The following is a 27094-nucleotide window of genomic DNA, read 5'->3' on the forward strand; positions in this document are numbered from 1 at the left end:
TTTCATTCTCTACCACTGTCAGTATAGTACCACAGAGTTGATACGTTGCTCTGGGGTTTCTGTTTCCCATATGTAGTACTTTACATTTGTCAATGTTAAACTTCATTTGCCACCTCTCAGCCCATCTGCTCAACCTTTCCAGATCCTATTGCAGCAGCATAGTGTCAGTAGTGTCCTTGACAACCCTGCCAACCTTCGTATCGTCTACAAACTTGGACATTAAACTTGATATACCATCATCAATATCATTTATAAATACAGAAACCAATAATGGACCCAACACTGAACCCTGAGAGACTCCACTAATAACATTAGTCCACAATGAGCAGTGTCCATTGATTACCACTCTCTGTCTTCTCCCCCTCAACCACCCCTTTATCCATAGCAGCAATTTGTCTCCAATGCCACACTGCTCCAATTTGTGCAGCAGTCTTCCATGTGCAACAGTATCAAAAGCCTTTCTAAGATCCAAGTATATAATATCAAAATTATTCCCTGCATCCAATTCTTTTGTGACTGCATCATAGTATCCAATCAAATTGTTCAGGCAAGACTTTTCCTTAACAAAACCGTGCTGTGTCCGAGCTATAACTGAAGTCTTGTCTAGGTGATCTGCAGTGTTTCTTTAACCAGTGCCCCCATTATTTTCCTGGAACAGAAGTTAAACTCACAGGTCTATAATTACTTGTGTCAGCCTTTGATCCTCCTTTGTGATTGGGGTAACATTTGCACATCTCCAGTCTGTGGGTACCTTCCCTGAGTCGAAGGAAGCTCTCATAATTGTGGCTAAGGGTTTGCTTACTTCCTTTGCTACCTTCTTTAATATAAATGGATAGATCCCATCCACCCCAGGTGCCTTTCTTGTGTTTATCTTCAACAATTTCTCCTCCACTTTACTCTCAGTTATTACAAGATTCTCTAGCTTCCTGCCAGAGTTGAATACACCTCTGGCATTCCCCTCGCTGAATAACTCTTCATGTGTGAATGTTGATGCAAAATATTCATTTAGTTTGTTAGCTACCTGAGCAGGATCATCAACAGTTGACCCATCGATATCAAGTGGACCAATCTGATTCATTCCCTTCCTTCTAGAGTTTGCATAAGTAAAGAACTGTTTGCTGTTTTTCTTTGCATCCCTTGCCAAAGATTTCTCATAATCTGCCTTCGCCTGCCTAACCTCCTTTGTAACTTGGTTACAGATCAACTTGTATCTATCATAGGCTTCTGTGTCACGTGTTAATTTGTATGTATCCCATGCATTTTCTTCTCTGCCATATGTCTCATTAGTTCATCTGTCATCCATTTAGGCCTAATCCTTGAACAATATTTCTTAGTTGGTATGTAAAGCCTAGTAGCTTCCAAGATAAGTTCTTTGAATGCTTCCCATTTTGAATTTGCTTTTGGTAACATCATCAGTTGGTCCCACTGTATAGAATTTAGTGTCTCAGTCCATCGTAGTCGCCTTCACGAAAGCAATAACTCTTTCCTTTACCCCTAATGGTAGTTACCTCTTTGAGTAAATCCCACTTCAGCACACTGTGATCACTGCCACCTAGTGGTTCATTTATCTGCAGATTCTTAATGCATGAAATATCACTACTGATAATCAAATCAAGAGTATTACTTTTTACTCCATCTAGTTGCCTCCCGAACATGCTTATGTAGAAAACAATCATCCAATAAATCCACAAAAGCTTTGCTAGTGTGCGAGGTACCAGCCCCGAAATTCCAGTCAATATGTGGGAAATTAAAATCCCCCATTATAAGACTCTCTGATTTACTGGCCCACTCTGTTTCCCTGTACAGTTTCTTATTATACTCATCAGAGTCATTAGGCCTATAGCACACTCCTACTCTCAATTTTGATCTCCCAATGCTTATGTCACACCAAACTGACTCGACACTGCACTGTCCAGTGATATCGACTGGCTTCACTTCCTTGGATTTTATGTGTTTCTTAACTAATAGCATAACCCCCTCCTTCCTTTCTATCCTGTCTCTCCTTTCTGTAGACGTTGTACTCCCCAAATTCCAGTTCTGCATTCCTTATATCTGTGTGACACCACGTCTCTGAAATCTGAACAATATCTGCCTTTGATGTTTTGAGCAATACCTCAAATTCATCAAATTTATTTACTAAACTCCTAGCATTGGTATACACACAAGTATCCATGCACCTGTTTCTTAGCTACCCTAACACAACCCATGTGTTTACTTGTTCCGCAATGACTCCCAGCAGTCTCTGAAATATCCTGCATCTTGTTTTTCAGACTTCTGCTCATTCCAATAGAAGCAGTGCATGAATCTCTTTCGCCTCTGCCAGTGGCCTGTTAATCTATTAATCTTTGTCTCGTCTCCCCCCAAGCTATCAGTTTTCCGACCCACCTAGCACTGCCGCGATAGCATCAGCAAATATTCTTGCTCCCTTTCTATTTAAGTGTATCCCATCCCTGTAGAAGCAGTCTCTCCTGTTAACAAGTACAGTCCAGGCTGAAAAAAATCTACCCCTTGAGCCTTGCATAATCTTTCCAGGGCCGAATTGATTGACAAGGCTCTCATCATATACTCCCTCCTATCGTGTCTGGGCAGAATTGCAGACACTTTCAAATTCAACCCCAAATTCACGGCTTTTCTTCAACAGTGACCTGTACTTTTTTTAATCCAGTTATAATGGATCGATGGAATCTATCCATTATAACTGGATAGATTCCATCTGCCCCAGGTGCCTTTTTTATGTTTAACTTCAACAAATTCCCCTCCACTTTGTTCTCAGTTATTACAAAATCACTTATCTCCCTTTTAGTTTGATAAACCTCTGGCATTCCCCTCCTTGAATAACACACCTCATATGTGAATGTAGATGCAAAATACTCATTGTGTTTATTAGCAACTTGAGCAGGATCATCAGTAGTCAAACCGTCTATGTTAAGTAGACCAATCTGATTCATCATCTTCCTTCTAGAGTTTACATAAGTAAAGAACTCTTTGCTGTTTTTCTTTGCATCCCTTCCCAAAAATTTCTTGTAATCTGCCTTCACTTGCCTAACCTCCTTTGTGACTTGATTATAGACTAGCTTATATTTGCCATAGGCTTAAGTGTCACCTGCTAATTTATATGCATCCCACCTATTTTCTTCTCTGCAACAAGCGTCATTAATTCATCTGACATCCATTTATGCCTGAACCTTGAACAGTATTTCTTAGTCGGTATGAAAAGCCTAGTCCAAGTCCTAGTCAAGATTAAGTCCCTGAAGGCTTCCCATTTAGAATTCACTGTTGGTATCATCATCAGTTGATCCCACTGTATAGTATTTAAAAACTGGTTAAGACCATTGTAGTCACCTTTACAAAAGCAAAAACCCTTCCCTTTACCTTTGATGGTAGTTACATCTTTAAGTAAATCCCACATCAGTACACTGTGATCACTGTCACCTAGTGGTTCCTTTATCTGCAAATCCTTAATTCATGAATAATCACTGCTGATAATCAGATCAAGGGTATTACTGCCTCTGGTTGCACCTTGAACATGTTGCTGTAGAAAACAATCCTCCAATAAAACCACAAGTCTTGCTAGCTTGCGAGTGACCCAACAATAAGTTTCAGTCAATATCTGGAAAGTTAAAATTCCCCATTACAAGACATTCTGATTTACTGACCCATTCTATTTCTCTGCACAACTGTTCATTGTACTCATCAAGGTCATTAAGCCTATAACATACTCCTACTCTCATTTTCCCTTTCCCAGTGTTTATGTCATACCAAACAACTCAACATTGCATTCTCCACCCATGTCAACTGGATGCACTTCCTTAGATTTTATGTGTTTCTTAACTAACAGCATAACCCTTCCTAATCTGTCTATCCTTTCTGTACACATTGTACTTACCCAAACTCCAATTCTGCACTGCTTACCATGTCTCTGATATCCCAATAATATCTGCCTTTGATGTCTTGATCAGCACTTCAAATTCATCAATTTTATTTATTATACTTCTAACATTAGTGTGCATGCAAGTATACATGCACTTGTTCTGACTCTTAGTTACCCTAACACAGTCCACGTATTTACTTGTTCCATGATGACTTCCAGCAGCTCTTGAAGCCCCCCCAACTTGCTCTCTAGGCTGCTCATTACACATCAGTACTCAGGCAGAGGCGAAAGAATCATCACTTTCGCCTCTGCCTGTGGCTACCATTAATATTTTAATTTATGATCCCCCCCAACTAGCAGTTTTCCAACCCACCTAACACTGCCTCAATAGCATCAACAAATATTCTTGCATCCTTTCTATTTAACTGTATCCTATCCCATCCCTGTAGAAGCAGTCTCTCCTGTTAGAAAGCACAGACCATTCTGAAAAAAATTTTACCCTGTTAGCCTTGCACAATCTCTCCAGGGCCAACTTGATTGGCAAGGCTCTCATCATATACTCCATCCTATCGTGTCTGAGTAGAATTGCAGACACTTTCAAATTTAACCCTAACTCGCGACTTTTTTCCAGTATTGACTTGTACTTGTTAAGTAAACCTGCAGATCTCTTATTCTTAAGGTCATTAGTGCCAGAGTGTACAACAATATCACCTTTTGTGCCCTTAAAAGATGATATCTGCCCTACAATGTCATAAACTTTTGCCTCTGGCAGACATACCCTGGTTCCACCTATCCCTTTTGCATAATATATCCCTGTCTTCTTGACAATAGAGTCACTGACAATAACTAGTTCCTGTGGTACCAGCGCATTCTGCCTGAGATTGCCACTGTGTTGCCTGATGCACAGGAGTGAGCTCTGCTATTGAGTTGGGCAGCTGAGAGCTTGATGGGCCCCCCCCTCATATTAATTTCTTCAAGGGCATTTACCCTACACCTGAAACTCTCATAGACGCCCATCAGAATACTGAGTTGGCACCTAATTTCTTCTCAGTCTCTCTGCACCTAGCACACACACAAAGACATCTTCTTTGGCTTGATCATGTCCTGTTCTAGCCATGTCTGGAAACATTTCACATTTTATGCATTGTTTTAGACTGTGATGCATTGGAGAATCGTCCCCTTCGGTACTCCTGCAAGCCACAGCACTCTGGCTATTTTGTGAACTCTGCTTTGCTGCTCTAGTCTGGGTTATAATTCTGTTAAGTATAATTTAATTAACACTGAACTTTAATAAGATTAATAAATTTTACTGATTAATTGATAATACTATACTAATCTAACAGATTTCTAATACAGTGCTATATTTTTCGCCATCTAGTTTTACGTTAACCTTATGTTATTCCGTATCGTATAGCATTGCAGCAAGTTACTAATGTAAAATCTATGGACACTAAGTATTAACTTCCAAAATCACTATCTAAATTCAAAAATAAACCATGGAGCTTGGCTAGAACTAGAAAACTACTTATAGAAAATAATTTAGTATAAAAATTAAGTTAATAAAGTGACTAATGATATATATATATAATGATAAATATAGTAAAAGAATCATAAAAATTATATAATTGTTTGCTTATTGTTTTCATACAAAATATTGAGAACAAAGTTAAAAACATATTTGAATTTCAACTTGTATTTTACAGATGCAGAATGCAAAGTCATAAAGCCATTAGGTATCACATCTGGAGAAATTCCTGATAATGCCATCAATGCTACCTCTGAAAGGATTAATTATGAAGCTAAAGTACGTACAATTGAATATTATGTATAATTAACAAGATAAATTAAATTACATAAAGTTTTCTTTGAGTGAAATAAGGTTGATTGAATTTTACCATAAATATAAATGATTTACTTTTTATTAATATTATTTTGCATTCTAGATGTTGGGGGACACTTTAAATGAATATATTAAGGGGCCGATTTGGTTCACTGCCAGACCACCACAATTTCAAGGAGGAAATGCATTTATCATAATAGTACACAACAAATGTATGAACACTCTATTAGACAAGCACAACACAAAATCTTGTTTTTCAGTCTCAGTACCACAAAACTTTTGCAGTGCAGATAAACTACCAAAATCAAAATACTCCCTCCCTTCCCGTGGCAAACTTTTTCTGCAGTAATGCTGTGGTACCACAGCATTATATGTATGTCATATACATTTCAAGATAATTTAAGATAATGCCATTTAACGATGAATTGTCTAGAAGGTTTCAGATAGGTGTTGCCATAACTTATCTGTGTTTCAAAATAATTAGAGAAACAGTTTTTATTAAATGTTGATAAGAAAATTACTTTGAAAATCAGAAGAAAAATTCTTACCTATTAGCAGCAGTTACCTGGTTGGGCATAGAAAAGTTACAATCAAATAAAATCTCTGAAATTCTGATCTATAAGTTAATGAAACAAAACCATTTGAAAATTAAATAAATAGGTGTAGATGATATTACTTCATCAAAAAATAAAAAGTGACAATGGGTTTTATTTATTTTTTTTCACAATTTTGTTATTATGATTTGATTTTTGACAGTAATTTCATTCTAATTTAGGCGAGTCAAAATAAAAATAGTAATATTTAAAAAGTTTCATGTAAAAGGTGCTAATTTTTACAAAATTTGAAATTACACAAAGAAATTCACTCCACAGAGCCTACTGCTAGTGAAGCTTACTATCTATATCCTATACCATATATATTCGTGGCGCCTTCGTAGCCAGGTGGGAAGGAGCAGCAGTGCGTAGCACACGCTTCTTGATTAGACCGGGGTTCGAGCCCGTCACCACCAAATACGGAGGATGCGGAAAGGTCAGGGAATGACCACCGCATATCACGGAGCAATATGGCCTTAGTTGCTAATGCTCCTAAAAACCAAATAACAACAACAACATATATATTCAGAATATTCACCACCATAGGCCTACACACATTCTGGGAATTCACCTGCATGAGCACATTCACTGGGTAGTGGCAGTTTCCTGCCTATTCAGAAGGCGCTTGTTTCAGAGAAAAACAAAAATCCACTAGTAGTGGTGCCCAGAACATCATGATTAGACAGTAGAACAATGGAAGCAAGTCATGTGATCAGACAAATCACAATACACTTTGATTTGCATCGATAGTAGGCAGTACAAAACAAAGTGTATCGTGATTTGCACTAATGGTAGGCAGAGTGTATGGTGAGAACCTCACAAAGTGATGGATCCTGCTTGTCTTGTCAAGACAACCCAAGTATCTGGAGGTGGTATCATGGTATGGGGAATGTTATGTTAGCACAGACTGGGTCCCTTGATATGTTGTATGTATGTGTACCCTGTCTATGATGGCTCCCAGACTAATGTCCATCTCCACCTAGTGTCACGGTGATGAAATACAGAAATTATGTAAAACAGGCCTGCTCTGTGGTTAATGAATTTATATGTAGTGTTAGTGAATGTTCTGTAGTATGTGTTGTGAGTGTCAGGCCTCTTTGCCACCAGGGAGCAGCCTTCACCCGGACAACTGCTGCCCAGTGCTCGTCCTCAGCACTTGGAGCCAAACCTGTTTCCTGTATTTTATTGCATTCACTGGAAGTAGTGCAAAACCAGTGGATAGGTGGAAGGTTGAATGTCATCCCCTGAATTTTATATCAGATCTACTGCACTCTACAATGTTACACTTCTATCCCCAAGGTGATGGCCACTTTATGGATGACAAAACAACAGCGCATCATGCCAGAACAGTTTGGAAAACATGACACAGATTACCACCATTGTCCTTGGCCCCACATTCATCTGATCTCAATCCTATTGAAAATGTGTAGGCTATGCCAGAGAGAACTATTTGGCAACAAATATCCTCTTTCTTCAACTTTGTCATAGGAATGCAATATTTTGCTGGAAGAATTGTTACAATTAGAAAAATATGCACTAAAACACCTTATAGAATCTATGCTGTGCTGCACACTTGGTGTAATTAGAAACAAAGGCAGCCCAATTCAATGCCAAATAAAGGTTTGTATTTTTTTGACCAGTGTGTTTGTCTTTCTAATCTCAGTTCGAAGTATTCTTTCATTATATTTTCCAAAACTCTCATAGTCCTTCCTCTAGAATATGTTAAAGGAAACATACAGACAGGGGAAGGTAACTGTAATAGAATGTTTTCAAGATCTTGGTAAGAGAAAGTATGGTTTGGTGTAAGATAGATTGAATCTAGCATTATCGCAATCTGACTAATGAAACGTGCATCAACAGCTTCAATTTCTGTTTCAAGATCAATTTGCTTGGTCGAGATCTGTGAGTTGATCAAGATGGCCACACCACTATGTGCTGCATTCGACGTATTATGATCTTTTTGGTGCATAGAGTAATTCTTTATGGAAGTGGAAATTTGAGAAGTAAATTGGTTACCTGCAAGCAGAAGCCAACTGGAGAGTAGTGATGGATTAGGTCATGAATATTGTTGATATTGCTATGAAGTCCTCTACAATTCCACTGTAAAATAAAAGGAATTACTTGAGATGAGTACAAAGAGCTGTATCTAACTGCTTTTTCAGTATGGCAGTTTTATGGCGATCAGACTTCCATCTTTTTTTTTGGAATATATGCTGACCAGTGCCCATATCTTCTTCCATATATATTTCTAAAATCAGATCTTCCTGGTTAACAGTATCCATGGAGGTGTCTTGGATATTTTTCTTGAATTTATTATTCTTTCTTGAGTAAACAGTATCCGTGGAGGTGTCTTGGATATTCTTTCTTGAACTGGAACTTTTATATATGAACTAGTAGCAATCACTTTTGAGGTTATGATGGTCATCATGGCAAGATCCAGCCTTCCTTACATTTTGAGGGTACAACTCTAAAATGGTGTTCGCAGGCCAGCCACTATTAAGTACACCAGATAGGAGGCCTCCAGATCAGCTAGCGTATAATCTTGCTACCTCTACTCTGCCAGATAGTGACTAGAGGGAGTCCGAGCAGTGTGTATGCAGGCGGGAGGCATTGTCGAAGCCAATTTATGTCAAGGATCTGGGTATATTCTTACCATGTGTATGGCATATCCAAAAATTTCATTACTTCATACAGCATGTCCCCCCCCACACTTTTTCTTGCTATTGAATACACCATGAATTGTCAAACTAATAGTGTAAGTTTATCTGTGAAAAGATCTAAACCTCCCAAACACTTCCTAGTTCATTTCACAAATACGTGTGGTTTCAGTTCTAATCTCAATGTGTCCATATCCACTTGCAGTCTGCCAAACTGCATGTACTTTTTCTGACAGAATCTCAGTTATCGGTTGATTCAACTACTGCTCATCTCAGTTGCACAAATTATTCGCTGTATAATTATTTTCACCTCAAAGGTGGTAATTGTGCATATGTTCATTCTGATATTCCCTGTCAGAGACTTGGTAATTTGGAATCTCCTCTTTTTGATCTTCTCAGGCTTAAAATCTCTCTACCGCATTCTGTCAAATTCATCTGTTGTCTTTATCATTTTCGCAACTCCACTAATCACTTGGAGCTCTTTCACTTCCTCTCTTTACAACTTGACTTTCTCTAGTCCAACTTTCCTAACAGTGAGGTAATTTTCTTTTGGTGACTTTAATGTTCACAACTCTAGCTGGCGTCCATTTTATAGCACACTGACCCAGCTGGTCGAGATGCTGAGGCTTTTTCAATTACTAATGACCTCGCACAGATTGTTCATTTACCTACCGGACAATCCTAACCATACAGCCAACACGCTTGATATTTTTCTCACAAACAACCCTTCTAAGTACACAGTCAAAGTGAGCGGTCCTTTAGGATACTCAGATCACAACTTGGCATTACAAGGATGCAAAATGGGACCACTTGTGATATTTCTTTTCTTCTTTTCCTTGGTCGGATTACTGTTTCAAAACTTCTGATGCCAACGTTTGCTCAGATCGTGTCAGTGAAATTATTCTTGTAGGAATGGAATCTTTTATTCCACATTCCACTTTAAAATCTCATCCTTTATCTAAACCTTGGTTTTCCAATAAATGTACTATGACTGTTCAAGAGAAGTATGTTGCATATTGTAATTGGCTTGTTTCCAATTATACAGTTTCATTTTCTACCTACCCCAAAGCTCACAACAATTGTAAAGTGGTTGTTAATCAGTTTAAACTAGATTTTGAATAGGCTAAGAATAGAAAACTTGCTTCTTGCCCTAATGGTAGCCGAGGATTCTGATCTCTTGACAAAGCTATTGGCCGCAACTTTTGCCCATCTCTGTCAAAACCAGATGGTTCTGTTGTCACTTCAGCCAAGGGTAAAGCTGACCTGCTAGCATCCCATTTTTCTTCCAATGCATGTATTAATGATCTTGGTAAAACACCTCCCACCATTCCCAATATGCTCCATTCAATCCTGCGGTCTTCCATCAAAAGGATGTCAGAAGGATTTTGATGAATCTTAATGCTAAGAAACCTCCAGTTCCTGATGGTATTTCTCCACTTGTTCTGAAAATCTGTGCTCCTGAACTTACTCCTGTTCTTTGCTGACTTTTTTTCCTTCCAAAGTGTTTTTCCTTCTGCTTGAAAATTTGCTCGTATTTTCCAGTTCCTAAAAAGGGTAGCAAATCCCTCCCACCCAATTATCGTTCCATTGTAATTACTTCTACTCTTTCTAAAGTAATGGAGAAACAATTAACTGCCAACTCTTAAACTATCTAGAAACCTTCCGTGTGATCAACGATCGCCAGTATGGATTCCATCAGTGTCGATTCATTGGTGACATTCTGGTTATGTTACCCGTTTATGGACACATTCAATGGAAAAGTTTGGTGAAACACAAGCAATTGCTCTTGAAATAAAGGTTTTTGATCATGTTTGTCATAAGGTCTTCTAAACAAGCTTCCATCTTCTGGTTTGCCAACTGTTTTTTGTAATTGGTTATCCAGTTTTCTCTCTGATCACTCACTGAGGGTGATGGTAGATGACTCTCTGTCTTCTAACTTCTCCACTAATGCTGGTGTCCCCCAAGGTTCAGTTCTTTCCCCCACTCTTTTCCTCTTGTATATTAATGACTTTCTTCCATTGACTGGAAATCCTATCCATAGTTTTGCTGATGATAGCACATTGCATTCACTTTCCAGTATGAGAAACTTTGCCCTACTCAATTAGCTTCAACTTCTTGAACATCTGCTACCAATGCTGGTGTCCCCCTAGGTTCAGTTGTTTCCCTCACTTTTTTCCTCTTGTATATTAATGACTTTCTTCCATTGACTGGAAATCCTATCCATGGTTTTGCCAGTGATAGCACATTGCATTCCACTTTCCGGTATGAGAAACCATGCCCTGCACAATCAGCTTCACACTTCTCGAATATCCGCTACCAATTCCTTAAATGCTGATCTCCAGTGGCAAAGACGGCTTAGTTTATTTCACGCCTTCTAAAACTCAATCTTGTCTTATATCTCGCAAAAAGGAATCTTCTGCTCCTATGCTTATCTTTGGTGGCACTCCGATTTCTAGACAAAATGATATATCTCTTTTGTGAATTACCCTAACTTCTAATCTGTCTTGGCACAAGCACATTACAAATATTGCTTCCTCTGCATCTAAACAACTTGGTTTTCTTTTTTGCTCTCTGTGTTACTTTTCTTCCAAACAGCTGTTCACTCTGTACAAATCGTAAATCCACCCTACCATGGAATATTGTTCCCACATCTGGGGCGGTGCCAAAACCTCTCTCAGGCTTCTAGATTCCATTCAGAAGAGGGCAGTTAAGTTAATTAATGACATCTCTAACAGAGTCTCTCTACTTGCTGTCTCATAGACATACTGTTTCTGCTGCATGCCGTCTCTACAGATACTTCCATGGGCACTGTTCTTCTGAACTGGCCTCTATAATTCCCACTCTCTCTTTCAAAACAGTCCGAACATGTGCCGCCACCAGCCAACATCCATTTACTGTGCAACTTCAAACTCACAGAACCAACTTTTCATCTTTATTGTTTATTTATTCAACTGCCATTTTCTGGAACCTTCTTTCATACATATTTCCTGAAAATTACAGCCTTCAGAAGTACAAGTCTAATGTCAACAAATATCTTCTTTCATCTTCTCAACTTCCAACCCAAGCATGGGACTGTTTCTAATACCTCTCATGTTTGGGGTTTTCATAAAAAAAAAAAAAAAATTACTGGTGGGGAATGAAATGTTGCTGGTATTGTAAGAGGAGTATTACTTTCCTGGTCAGAGTGCTTAGGGACTGTGGACTGTTGCTGAGAGAGGACAGCTCGAGTTGAGTGAGAGATTGATATGTTTGAGAGGACTGGAACATCGGCTTGGGTGGATGCTGTTTGTTGTTTTTGCGCAATACTGGCATAGGTATGTTGGGCATAGCAGGAGCAATTATTTCCCTCTCTTCTTGATAGATTACCTTGTTCTCAACCTTATATTTAATATTTATTTTCTCAATTTTCTATCTGTCACAAATTTTAGAATACACAGGATGGTTGTCTTTGAAGTTGGGGCAAGTCATTTCTGTTGCCAAACATTCAGACTGAGTATGATCGGAAGATCCACAGTTGGGACAAACATGGGTTTTCTCTGCATGTTGTCTGAGAGTGGCCATACTTTTGGCACTTGTAACGTTCCAGGGGATTGGGATTGTAGGGACAAAGCTTGCCTAATTTTCTTTGTGATTTGATTACAGACTAATTTATATCTATCATAGGCTTTTATATCATGTGATAATTTATATGCATCCCATGGATGTTTCTGCTCTGCCACACGTCTCAATAGTTCATCTGACATCTAATTTGTATCAGCATTAGTAGTGGCATATGATGCAAGAAAGAAAGCTTATACAGCATCAGTGAAAAAAAAAACAAAAACCTCCCATTTCACCTTTTCCAGGGATCTGCTCGGATATCGTAATGTCTGAGAAGACAGCTACAGATCCAATGGACACTTCTTACTTCGAACCATCTGTGTAATCTCGCAAGAAGTCAGAATGTTCAGCTTGGTGTGCCAAGTAGACAGCAGATGGAGTGCTATCCTTCCTCCAGTTGTTAAAGGAGAAGTTGCAGGCTGTAACATTAGTGTACCAGTGTGTAAGGGGGAGTTGCCTTGGTGATGGGGCAACTGTCTACTACGATATCCAAATCTCTGAGTATAATATAAATACTGAATGGAAGTCTGTGTTACACAGATTTTTACAGCATATCTCAAAAATGGGTGTCCACATGGGGTGGTCTGGCAGCAATTTCAGTTTGAAAGCATACTGTAGAAAAAACTGTTTCCAAAATAGTGATAATGATGGTTCATTTGAAATAGAAGCTCTGGACAGGAGAAATTTTAAATACTCCAGAGGCAATATGAATCACCTGATGGTGAGTGAGCTCCAACTACTGGAGTACGCAGTGTAGAAGATGCATATACCTGGGACCCATAATCTAATTTATATTGCACAAATGCACAATTATTATAATTATTATAATTGGTAATATGGTGCAAGGAAGCCTGAGACTTTTGCTGCACTAGCCAAAAAAAACAAAATTTCTGAGTTATCCTGAGAGAGAGAGAGAAAGAGAGAGAGAGAGAGAGAGAGAGAGAGAGAGAGAGAGAGAGAGAGAGAGAGAATTAGAAGTAGAAGGGAATCACCAAGAAAGAGAAAAATGATGATATCCAGCTCAGGACCCTGGGTGTGCCAAGCCCATACTCACCAGATGTGAGCCCCTGGGGTTAATAGGGGCATAACAGAGTGCATTTATTTTGAGCCTTTTTTTTTGCTGCTGTGCATTCCACATTCCACAAAGGTTTTGGAAATGGTGGAAATTGGCTAGATATTTTCTGAATTGTAATTGCAGCTACTTGGATATTGTTTTCTGTGATGTATACCACTGCATCATTGATAGGCTCCTGACTGACTGTAGTGATGCTAAACTCTAACAGATATTGAAAGGCATTCCAGTCAGCCTGATCAATCTTCCACTGCAGTAACCTAAAAGATAAACATAGTCTCCCATTAAGTAGAGAGGTTATCACAGGGAAGCTTCTATATAGATTCTCCTCTACCTCAAAGTTAGTGAAGGAAGGAGAGCATATAAAAAAAATCAATAACAGATTGGTTGGTTGTTGGGTTTTATTGGTGCATTAGCAACTGAGGCTATAATGCACCAAAACCAGGTGATCAATAACAGAGAATATATGGATAGGTATATGGTAAAAGGTGTTAGTTCCTATAGTTAGAAGGGAGAGGTCATTTTCAGTGAGCAGATGCTCTATAACAAGTGTCCCTCAATTAATGTTAGCACTACATTACAGGGTATTATGTGCATTGAAATTGCCAGGGAGTTGGGGGCTGCAAAATGAAATCAAGGTCTGTCTGGGAGATGTCAGCCTCAGGTGGCAAATAAATCAAACTGACTGTTAATAAAAACCTCATCATAAGGTGAATTGTTACTGCTTCAAGGTTCGTGGAAAGAAAAACAGGTTGAAATGGTGTGTGGTTGGCCAGAAGGATAGCAACTCCTCCACAGGCAGGTCCACCTCCAATTCTGTCCTTACGTATGATAGTAGTATCATGAAAGGAAGGGTTCTCATTTTCCTTCAAATATGTTCTCCTGCAAGCAAAAGGAAACTGGCTCATGCTTTTGCAGGAGGGCCTTGATGTCATCAGCATTTTGCCTGAATCCTCAACAATTCCATTGTAGGAATTTAGCTGTTATTTTGGATTGATGGATCATTGGTAGGTAGGCTTCCAAAGTTCTGAGGGCTTACTTTTCTCAGTCTTGACTTCTTTTTTTGGGGAAGAGTGGATGCTGTCCTGTGTCCATTTCTTCCTCTGCAAAGAGTTCTAAGGCTCAATTGTCTGGTACCTCATTCACCACATCTTCTTGAGAAATAGGGTGTACATCAGGTTTTATTATTCTTTTCTCTAACAGTTTCTTTCCTTACTGGTAGAGCATTAGGAGGTACAGATATGGGAGTGGCAGTTGGGTCCTTCTGAGAGGGGTTTTTGTGAGCCTAACAGGTAGTGTGATGGGAGTGAATGATCCTTTAGGTGTAATAGTCAGTTCTATTTGATTTCCAATGGAACATCTTTGCTACCCTCTGAGCATACAAAGGTTTGTTTGTATTTAAAGGTTTCACCACTATTCTTGCCGCCTGATATATGTTCATATCAGGAGGCCTTAAGTCTTTGTTTTTCTCTTAAGTATGTTTTTCTTTTTCTTCTTTTCACCTTTGGCATGGGCATAAATATGTAGGGTACTCTCCTTTAGAGTTAATGCAGATGAGTTTTGTAGCCAAACATGATGTATTTTTTATGGTCCTTTTTAGCACATCATGCTCATGCAAGGATTCCATAAATGGCCATTTGTAAGTGTCCATATTTTTGGCACTTTGAGTACCTTAAGGGATTTGGTACATATGGACTAACTATGCAGTTTAGATAGCTATCTTTGATTGAAATAGATGTTGGTGAATTAAAAATAAGGATTACATTTCTAGTGGGTACTAGATTACCATCCTTTCATACAAATATTCATTTTGCAGCTGTCACTCACTCCTTGGTTTTTTAGTTCTGAACAGATTTCCTCCTCATACTTTGAGCAGATCCCATTCCAAGATTATGCCTCAAGATGAGTTCAGTGTCTTGTGGGGTGTAACTACAGTTGATTTTCTGCAGTAGATGTTATTCAGAGGAGTTGTTCATCACTTTTAGTCTCAATAAGGATGTTACCAAATGAAGCCATTTGACCGATTTAGGTGAACCTGCTAGTCCTTCCAAATCCTTCTGGCAAAAGCAGGGTGACATTTTTCCTATGGGCTTTACATTGGTGGAGTGAACAGTCAGGTATCATGATGTTAGACTTTATGTATCTTCAGTTCTGGGTCTTTTTTTGCTGAGGTAACATTTTCCGAGTCAGTTGTATAATTTTCTGATAGGGACCTTGTTAGAATCCCAGAAGAATTAAGAGTGTCAGGATTCATAATTTTTTTTTATTTTTGTTCAGCACTCAAGCTCCCCACCCACCACAGAACCAAATGGGATGCCCACTACCTGGCAAGCAATTAATGTGCTCTGGTGTGGAATGCCAGGGCTGCCCAGACACTATACTTGCACCACTGCTAGCCTGAATCCTGTCCCTCGGACCAAGGCCATATCATTACCCCATGAGGGTCGGGATATGGCATTGACAGGGTTGGGTTTTACAAACAAATCCACTAACCATCTGATCACAGGTGAGCCATCCCAGAACCGCCTTTCTTGTCGAAGCAGGGGCCAGAGTGGTGTGTTGGAGCAGGGCCCGTCATCCACCAGAATCCCCATTTCTGAGTTTCTGAGTCACAGTGCATAGCAAACACACCAAATTCCTGTGGTGGTAGTCTGTATCCTAAGCTGTGGCTATTTGATTCACCAGGATCTACTGGTACTAATCTGGAGAGCCAGAACATCATTGGAAGGTCCTCTCACCACGTACAGGTGCCCACATCGAGGGGTATGATCAATATATTTTATCTGTAAATTGCATATATTCTTGTTTTTCTGAATGTAAAATCAGATTTTTTTTTGGTAAAACAATGATTATAATGATATAAATACAGGAATAATCTTTTGAGAAAGCAACAAGGAATATAATGATGTAAATACAGCAAAAACTGTTCATGAGTATGATTTTTTTTTTTTTTTTTTATTCAGTATTTGTATCTGGTTATTAAGATAACTTTTGTTGCAATATGTGTAGTTTAAGAATAAATGAATAAAAACCATGATCAACTTAAATTTATTTGCCACGGTATTCCTATACTAACAACTTGACTATATCAGGCCAAGAAGTTCTGCTTGTACACCAGCACAACTACAGATTTTTTTTTTTTTTTTTTTTTTTTTTACCAGAATATTATACAATATTGTGTTCAATGATCACACTATGAACCATGGCCAACTGAAACCCATCTACTATTGCACCTGTGCTTGACCACTTGGCTATGTCAGACACAAAAAGAATAATTATTCACACAATGAAACATTACCCATATATGATTTATGTAAATTTCTATATACATTGCATCTACATTTACACTGATATGGGTAGACTGTAAATGATTAAGAACTTTACCCAAAATGCATAAAAAAAGGAATAGATAGCAAATTTTTGTGAATAATCAAATCTGTATTTGGGAAGGGCCTAGGAAAAAGTATTGAAATAAGCCAAGTTTACATTTTGTATGACTAGAAGATAAATAATATTTTACTTTCTTCACATTAATTGTTTTAAAACAAACTTTAGCAAATTATTATTTAAGCTTATTTAATTAATTATTATATTTTACTATAATACAATATAATTATTATTATAAATAATTATTTACTTTCTTTCTTTCTTTACAGAATATACGGTTGAACAGTGTAACAGGGTGGTGTGCACAATCTGATTCTTTCACATATGTCACTGTTGATCTTGGAAAAATATACAGAATAAAAACAATACTTGTTAAAGGAGTTGTTACTAATGATGTTGTTGGTCGCCCAACAGAACTTAGATTCTTCTATAGAGCCCATCCAAACGAAAGTTTTGTGGTTTATTTTCCGGTAAGCTAAAGATTTCTGCACTATTTATCACACATCTAATTCAAACCATATGAAACACACTGTAGGAAATTTTATATTATAAAATGTAATTATTTATATAAGATATTTAAATTTTTAATACAATACTTATTATGATGAAAAATTAGGTCATTTGCTGTAGTGTTTGCTTTTAGGAATTACCGACTAAGATACCTTGCATGAACACTTTTTGAGTTTTGTGAAACTACACAGGATAAAAAAACAAACAAATGTGTATCATTTGTAAAATGTATCACACAATGACTGTTTAGCTACTGATTGGGGCTCCTAAATGCATCCTTAATTTTTAGTCTGTGCTTTTATTGCTTTAGTGTTAATATAATCACTTATAAAATTCATCATATAAATTAAATATAAGTTATTGAAATCAGTATTTGTAGGTAATGATTAGTAACAGTATTATAAATGATGCGAGGAAGAAGAATTATACAGAATTATACATAAAAAAAATAAAAAATAATAATCAAAAACAACACTTTTCATCTATCTATCTATCTCCTCTAATAATCTGCCTAATTCCTCCTTAAATTTATTAAAACTACCGACTGCCACAACATCAAATGGAAGTTTGTTCCATCAATCAAGACTGGCTGAAGGTAAATTTTCACACAATATGTTCTGCAACTATCCTCCTTAATTTAAATTTATGCCCCCTTGTCTGAATTTTCTGAGAAAGAGGAAAGATGCCATCAGAACTGAGCTTACTCAATCAGATCTCCTCACAGGTGCCTAGTTATCAGATGCCGCAATTTGGCATTGTCAAGAGTATCTTTTTGTTCTTCTCTGCACCAATTCCAACAAAACCACATCCTTCCTAAAATGAGGCTTCCAGTTGCCTTACCATTGCTTTATACAGCAAAATAATTACCTCCTTATTCTTGCTGGCAAAATTCCTGTTTATAATTGACAAACTCCATGAGTGGTCATAGCAGCTTGTTTGCACTGCTCAGAGAACTTCATGTCTGACTGCACAATTACTCCCAAAGATCTTTTTTATTTTCTCTACTAACTTGTGTGTGGTACCACACAGCTGGTATATTATTTTGAGATCACTGTTATATGTAGTATCTTGCTTATGGATAGCAGTTACTGTATTGTTTATTCAAAAAATAAAATTTTGCCTTACTCATTCTTTTAGGTATTTAGATATGTGTTTTGTAAATCTTAGGTTTGGTAAATCCTAAGATTTATTTTTGTAAATCTTAGGATTTACCAATTTCCTTGTTAAATGCCCAAAATTCAGACTTTTAGCAAACGAATTGCCAAATATCTGAAATATCAAAAAAATATTCCATATCAGTGGCTCATTAACCTTCTGATTTTTAAACAAGGGCATGGGGGATATGTCTACTATCCCTGCAAGGTTTTCTTGTAACATATTCACTATTTAGGATAGAGTGAATATGTAATATTGACAACCCTGCAGAGATAGCAGATATATCCCAGAATGCCCTTGTTTAAAAATCAAGGAAGCAAATTAACCAGGCAATTATCACTGTTTCCCTTTTTGCCGCTATTACCAAAACAATCTTTCAGGGATAGGAAATATTCTACCTATGCTCTTGTTTAAAAATTGTAAAGTGCTAATTGAACACTGTGTAAAGGCAAACAATGTTAATTTTCTGTTTCTCACTTTTTTGATTTTTGAATAAGGGTATGAGAAAATATATTTTATCCCTGCAAAGTTGCTTGGGGATAATATATAGTCCCTCATATAAAGTGCTTAGGGATATATTCATCCACTATATTTGGAGCCATAATATATAGTGCTTATTTGGAGCCATAATATATAGTGTTTTTTGAAATTCAAGATTTCAAAAATGCAATGGTTTTATACCAACTTGAACTGTTAATTACTAGAATTTACTGTATCTGTGCTAAACGTCCAAAATAAAGTGAACTATGTTGATATTTGGGCTTAATGTACAGTACGTTGTAAATACTGGGAAAAGATTTAGAAGTTTTCTTTTAGTCAGCAAGTTGTTGATTACTGGAATAAATTACCTTCCTGCATGGGTGAGGTTGAAATTTGGGGAAATGCACAGGCCAGCTGGATAGGTACCTAAATGAGAGGAAGTCAGATAGTTTTACTTTGTTTTATTATTTATTTATTTTAACAATTTTTTTTTTTTTTTTTTTTGGCTGGTGCAGAAAAAGCCTCAGGCTTTTTAGTACCATATGGTTAATACAAAGTCAGATAATGGAAAAGATTCAGACTTTTGGCATTTCACTTTAATAAATGTCTGAATTTCTGGATTTTACTAAAGAAATTTGATAAATCCTAGGATTTACTGGATTTTGGGCTTTTAGGTAACATATATATGTATTTAGAACATTTTTCATTTACAGTTTGTAATCTTACTAGGATTGGGAATCTTCAACATTCATCTTCTGATAAATCATTAGTGATAAATTTGCTTCTGATGCTGTATTCAGAATACATAAGTATTATGAAAATGCCATATGAATTCTTAAATATTTAAATGTATCTTTCTGTTTAGGAATGTATTCAGAAAAATCTGATCAGATTCTTTCAAATTCTTCTTTAGAATCAAATATACTTTTATTGTTTGATAGAATTAGTAGGGGCACATGTTGCAAGAAAGCAAGCTTATACACTAAAAAAAAAAAAAAAAACCCTTCCCATTTCACTGATTTCAAATGTTTGTCTAGTTCTGCCTTGAATTAATTTAAGCTATCAACTTCCACAACAACAGATGGAAATTTGTTCCAGCAATCAACTACTTGCTGGCTAAAGGCAAACTTCCATGCATCTTGCTATCGATGGATCAACTGTTGATGATCCTGCTCAGGTAGCTAACAAACTAAATAAATATTTTGCATTGACATTCACACATGAGGAGTTATTCAGCAAGGGGAATGCCAGAGATGTATTCAACTCTAGCAGTAAGCTAGAGAATCTTGTAATAACTGAGAGTAAAGTGGAGGACAAATTGTTGAAGATAAACACAAGAAAGGCACCTGGGGTGGATGGGATCTATCCATTTATATTAAAGGAGGCAGCAAAGGAAGTAAGCGAACCCTTAGCCATAATTATGAGAGCTTCCTTGGACTCAGGGGAGGTACCCACAGACTGGAGATGTGAAAATGTGACCCCAATTCACAAAGGAGGATCAAAGGCTGACACAAGTAATTATAGACCTGTGAGTTTAACTTCTGCTCCAGGAAAATTAATGGAGGCACTGGTTAAAGAAGCACTGCAGGAAATCATCTAGACAAGACTTCAGTTACAGCTCGGACACAGCATGGTTTTGTTAAGGGGAAGTCTTGCCTGACCAATTTGATTGGATATTATGATGCAGTCACAAAAGAACTGGATGCAGGGAATAACTTTGATATTATATTCTTGGATCTTAGAAAGGCTTTTGATACTGTTGCACATGGAAGACTTCTGCACAAATTGGAGCAGTGTGGCATTGGAGGCAAATTGCTGCTATAGATAAAGGGATGGTTGAGTGGGAGAAGACAGAGTGGTAATCAATGGACCCTGCTCATCGTGGACTAATGTTATTAGTGGAGTCCCTCAGGGCTCAGTGTTGGGTCCATTATTGTTTTCTATATTTATAAATGATATTGATGATGGTATATCAAGCTTAATGTCCAAGTTTGCAGATGATACAAAGGTTGACAGGGTTGTCAAGGACACTACTGACACTATGCTGCTGCAACAGGATCTGGAAAGGTTGAGCAGGTGGGCTGAGAGGTGGCAAATGAAGTTTAACATTGACAAATGTAAAGTAGTACATATGGAAAACAGCAACCCCAGAGCAATGTATCAACTCTGTGGTACTGCACTGACAGTGGTAGAAAATGAAAAAGACCTGGGGGTAATTGTGCAGGCAGATATGAAGTTCTCTGAGCAGTGCAGATGGGCTACAAGAGTAGCTCATGGTGTCTTGTCAATGATATACAGGAATTTTTCTAGCAATGATAAGGAGGTGATTATTCCCTTGTATAAGGCAATGGCCAGGCCACACCTAGAGTACTGTATACAGGTCCGGAGGCCTCATTTCAAGAAGGATGTAGGGCTGCTGGAACGAGTACAGAGAAGGGCAACAAGATTAATGAATGGAACAAAGGGGTGCTCTTCTGAAGAAAGGCTTAAGTTTTGCAAATTACAGTGTCTGGAGACTAGGCACCAGCGAGGTGATCTGATAGAGGTGTATAAAGCCTTAAATGGTTTGAGCATGCTCAATGCTGATGGGATTCTTCCTCTTGCTCAGAATAATCACCTGAGAGGGCATAAATTCAAATTGAGGAAAGACAGATGTAGGATAGACGTGCAGAAATTTGTCTTTAGCCAGCGGGTAGTTGGTTGGTGGAACAGACTTCCATCCCTTGTCGTGGAAGTTGATAGCCCAAATAAATTTAAGGCTCAGTTGGACAGGTATTTCAAACGAACGGACGGATGAAGTGGGAGTGGTGTTTTTTTTTTTTTTTTTTTTTTTGGTTGATGTTGCAAAAGCTTGCTTTCTTGCATCATATGCCTCTACTAATGCTAATGCTATTCTACAACTGCCTTTCCTCAGTTTGAATCTATGGCCCCTCAAGTTTGTAACCTGAGCAAGAGGAAGAATCCCATCAGCATTGAGCCTGCTCAATCCATTTAAGGCCTTATACACCTCAATTAGATCGCCTTGCAATTGTTGATTATAATTAACTAACTAATTGATTTTAAATTTATTTTAATTATGTGTCTGCATTTGAAAATTTCTATAAACATTCAAAAAGACAATTTTGATATCTAGACCTAATTAAAAATAAGAGGAATACTATTCTGAATTTAAAAGTATTTCTAAGATGAATGGAAAAAGAATGGCATAAAAATCAATGAGGTGCAATGTACCAGAATATGCTGGCAATCCTGCTGAGGCTGGGAAAGTGTAGAAAGGAACCGACGCAATACTGCTGAATGAAATTTTGAATGATATATATTTAGATGGATAATTTGCAATACCAGTTCATGTAAAGTTTTATGTGGGACCCTTGATGAGAATGTCATTATCATCACTAATTGAATCAGTATACAAACAACCTTTGCTTAATATCAAACATACATCATTCCTGTAAAATGGTATCTGAAATAATGTTAAACAAAAAATTTTCCCATTAGCATAATACTATAATGGGAAATTGTGTTCGGAAATTATCTGAATCATATAAGATTGAGAATCCTTCCAAATGAGAACCACCTATAAAGATAATTTTGCAAATCTAAAATGGGTATAGAACCCTTTATATGTTGTGAGCCATCAAACTTAAAATCAGTCATAGGTACACTAATCATCACTGGGAATAAGCATCACACAGTATTACACATTATTTTATCACCATAATATTGATTTATTAAATAGGATGATTAATAAAATACTCAGGTGTACATTTAGCAATTTTGCATGGCAAAATTCAAATGTGAAGTGATTTTATTCTTCCCATTTTGTTCAAAAATAAAGAGGATACCACTGAAAGGTTATCTGAATTATTAAGATCAATGACTCACTACTTTTAAATTTTCTGATGCCATAAATGCACTCATAACATGAAAAAATGTCAATGAGTGGAAAATTTTGCTCCTGTTGGATGCTGACTTACAGTAATGCATATTGAAATTTTAAATACTGTTTATAATTTGAATTTAAATGGAATTATAAATGATAGTAATAATTATCTACTCTTTTGGTTCTTAATGTTTTTTTTAAATATTATTTCAAATACAATATCTAAGTAGAATAGTGTGCAACGTAATGTGCTACTCATGCTGTTTTAATTTTTGCCATAATGTATGTATAGAAACCTTGTTTCCCATAAAACCTTAAATGAGGAAGTTTCATTAATAAAAATATATTTTTTAATATATATTATTACTGGAAGTTCCAGATGCAAATTTACATATGGCCAATCCGTGTACAAATATATTATTTTACAGAGAACTGTTAAGTTTGTTTATCACAGTATTCTTAGCTAGTTTGTAATAAAAGATTACCTGTGATTTATTCCATGGCACTTCAAATTTGGGAACTAACGTTTACCTTTGGTTTACTAAAACGAGCCCTCCCTCTTCCTATTACTACAAGTATGCTAAGTCATATTTTTGCAGCCAGAATGATAACTACTGGAAAGCTACCAATTATATAAAAATACATGATTTGCTAAAGTGAGTTCAATTCTGTAGTTTACTGGGATATATAGGAACTAATCAGGACACTATGCCTTGCAGAACTGTAAAAGGGAGATCCACATATAACCATCGTTGGTGTTTTGTCCTGTTCATTTCAAAGGCTGTGTGTTATTGAGATATTCCTGCTGTCCACATGAAAGCAAGAATTGAACTCTTCTGTTTTTAGTAAAACAATTTTTACCAAAAATCTTCCCCAAAGCTAGATTAAAACTTTTGAATACCCATTTTTGTCAAGGGAAAGGATGTACAAATGATTTGTATCATTCATACATCCTTGTCATCTTAACCATTGTATGTTCTTGAACCTTATGGGCCAAGAACATACAATTAAATATGAGCCGATTCAATACTCCATCTGTTCCCAAACCTTTATTGGTATGTCTGTAGCAATGAATTCTACTGTTTAAGCAACTCTGTGTCCTAGTTCTTGGTAAATGTTTCTTGGCAATAGCAGCACAAAGTATTCTTGACATAGTTCCACAAAAAGAAGTTGCATAGTTTTACACCTGGAAAATGAGGTCATCCTCTGTTGTTGCTGTTATTATTATTATTATTATTATTATGGAGCTTAATGGTACCTGCTTTAGCTATCAGGAATCATGTAGTTTAAATATTGCTGTATTTTATGCAGTAGCGTACCTAGGAAGGGTGGTGCAGGGGGAGCATTTGTTTCCCCTACAAGATTTTTGCCTTAAGTGGCACCTATGGAAGGATGCACAATTTCTTAACAGGGAAATAGACAATATTACAAACAGACAGTAAAAGCGCCTATTTTGTCACCTTTACTCCCCTTCTAGGAAAAACCTGGGTACTACACTGATTTTATGGTAAAAAATCAGTGTAGAATTCTCAAAATGGTACATTTATTCCAGATGTGTTTAACATTACATGTGATTACAGCAGTTTATTAGTCACAGGAAAATAAAAAAATATAAGGTACACTGTAGATGTGTCATGGGAACTATATAGTAGTGGAGATCCTGTCTGGTGTTTTCTTGTAAAGAGAAGTGGGCAGTCACGATCTATATGCTGGATGAAGAGGAGTGATGCACAATAGTTGATCACCTTCCACCAGCTTGTAGTTCTGTGATGAAAGGAGTGATCAACTCTTCTGCCAAATTTGTGGTGAAATTTTTGATTTGAGTGGACGGGCATGAGTAAATGTGTTCTTCATACCTGTTTGATCATACTAGGTCATGGGATCTTGTCAATGATATACAGGAAATTTGTGAGCAGGGATAAGGAGGTGATTATCCCCTTGTATAAGGCAATGGTCAGGCCACACCTTGAGTACTGTGTACAGGTCTGGAAGCCTCATTTTAGGAAGGATGTAGAGTTGCTAGGACAAGTACAGAGGAAGGCAACAAGATTAGTGAATGGAACAAAGGGTTGCTCCTATGAAGAAAGGCTGAAGTTTTGCAAATTACAGAGTCTGGACACTAGGCACCTACAAGGTGATCTGATTGAGGTGTATAAGGCCTTGGATGGATTGAGCAGACTCAATGCTGATGGGATTATTCCTCTTGCTCAGATAACAAACCAGAGGGGACATAGATTCAAACTGAGGAAAGACAGTTGTAGAATAGATTAGATGTGTGGAAGTTTGGCTTTAACCAGTGGGTAGTTGATTGCTGGATCAAACTTCCATCTGTTGTTGATGAAAGTTGATAGCTTAAATAAATTCAAGGCGGAACTAGATAAACACTGGAATGAATGGATCAGTGAAATGGGAAGGGTTTTTTTTTTTTTTTTTTTTTTTTTTTTTTGGCTGATGCTGCATTAGCATTAGTAGAGGCAATGATGCTTTCTTGCATCATGTGCTTCTACTAATGCTAATATACTACTAGATTTCTGGGATTGAAGAGTTTGTTGAAGGTTTGATCTTGTTATACCATTGCTGTTGCTCTTTTCAGCTGTTCTGTATAATGTGCTGGTAATCAATGTATTGCACCTTGAAAATTGAATTAATATTTATTTGTCCTTCGCTGCAGGATTTGCCTGCTCATGCCCCTAAAATAGTTATTTCTGATGTCATTAAGGCCGTAAAAGAGAGCACCTTATGGAAGAAATATGGGAAATAAATCTCTCTGAGTGTAGGATCATCCAAGAACAAGTAAGCTCCTGCATTACTATATTGACTAGAAATAAAGCTAGCGGGTTCTCCTGGCTATAACTTTGTTATGGAAGTAACTGGATTAATCAGAAATCCTGGTTAACAGAGCAAAGGTGTATGTGGACTGGAGGTCACATCGGATGAGAGATCTCCTAATGCCTACCCAATGCTTTAAATGCATGTCCTTTGGGCAGGGGGCTAAATACTGTAGAGGTGAGGTATTCTGTGGCAACTCATTTAAAGAATGTGTGAAGAGAGAAGATTCTATGAAATGTGTCAAATATTGGAGGAGAAAGTGTTCCTCTGAACACAGTGCAGTTGATTTCCCAGAATTTTCCAGGGTGGTAGACCTTCTTAGGCGATGAAATGATTATGGCGAGTAGCCCAAGTATGTTATACTGCAGATAAATGCACAGAGGGCACTTAATGTAGCCTCGCAGTTGGCACTTGCAATAGAGGAGACTAAAGCAGACCTGGTGTTGATTCAGGAGCCCCATACTTACCGGGAACATGTTGGTTACCCAAGGCAACACAGGGTGGTGGAGTCCAGTGAAGTCCTATATGCAGCACTAATAATAATGAATCCGGACCTAATGGTAACCGTGATTCAACTATTGTGTGTGTTGAGGTTGTGGGACTCCTGGGCACTATCTACTTTGTGTCGCTGTACGCTAGACTGTCACAAAGTATAGAGACCTCATTGGTATGGATTCAAATTCACAGTCCTTTCTTTCCTCCTCGGGGCTGATGATCCAGAACAGTTGCCAACATTCTCCTCTACAGTAGGAGAATCATATATAGATATAACTTTAAGTACTGGTTCATTGATAAGGTTAATCAAGAACTGGCAAGTTAATGAGACCATGTCCACGAGTGACCACAGAGTTATAACCTTTGAGATGACAACTAATGTAGTGGTTAGAGCTTGGGTAGATAACAGGAGGTATTGCACAAAGGTTGTGAATCAGGAGAATTTTCTTGCCTCAATGCAGAGCTCTTTGGAGCAATGTGACTAGTGGGCACAATGTAGTACCTCTGAAAATGCCGAACTCTTGACAACATTTGTTCAACAAGTGTGCTTCAAGATGTTGAAGAGGCAAAGAACATTACAGTGTATTGTTCCATGGTGGAGTACTGAGCTTGCTGACCTGCAAGTACAGGTTTAGCACGCTAGGAAAAGATACCAGCAAGAAAGAAAGAATCATTCCTCCTCCAGTGCCATGGAGATGAGGAGGCAGTATCAAAGAACACGT

General features: G+C 37.5%; 1 protein-coding gene across 1 annotated transcript in view; it reads left to right on the forward strand.

Annotated features, from left to right (window-relative positions):
- Nucleotides 1-27094, forward strand: part of LOC150088154 (uncharacterized) — a 611850-nt gene that overhangs the window by 292342 nt on the left and 292414 nt on the right. The window contains exons 25-26 of the mRNA XM_090369355.1: nt 5575-5675; nt 17290-17490. Coding sequence (XP_090225481.1) covers nt 5575-5675; nt 17290-17490 — 302 coding nt within the window. The remainder of the gene's footprint in view (nt 1-5574; nt 5676-17289; nt 17491-27094) is intronic.

The sequence above is a fragment of the Mastigoproctus giganteus genome, chromosome 3 (genome assembly GCF_048544385.1).
Source record: "Mastigoproctus giganteus isolate SK-2022 chromosome 3, ASM4854438v1, whole genome shotgun sequence".
NCBI classification, from domain to species: domain Eukaryota; kingdom Metazoa; phylum Arthropoda; class Arachnida; order Uropygi; family Thelyphonidae; genus Mastigoproctus; species Mastigoproctus giganteus.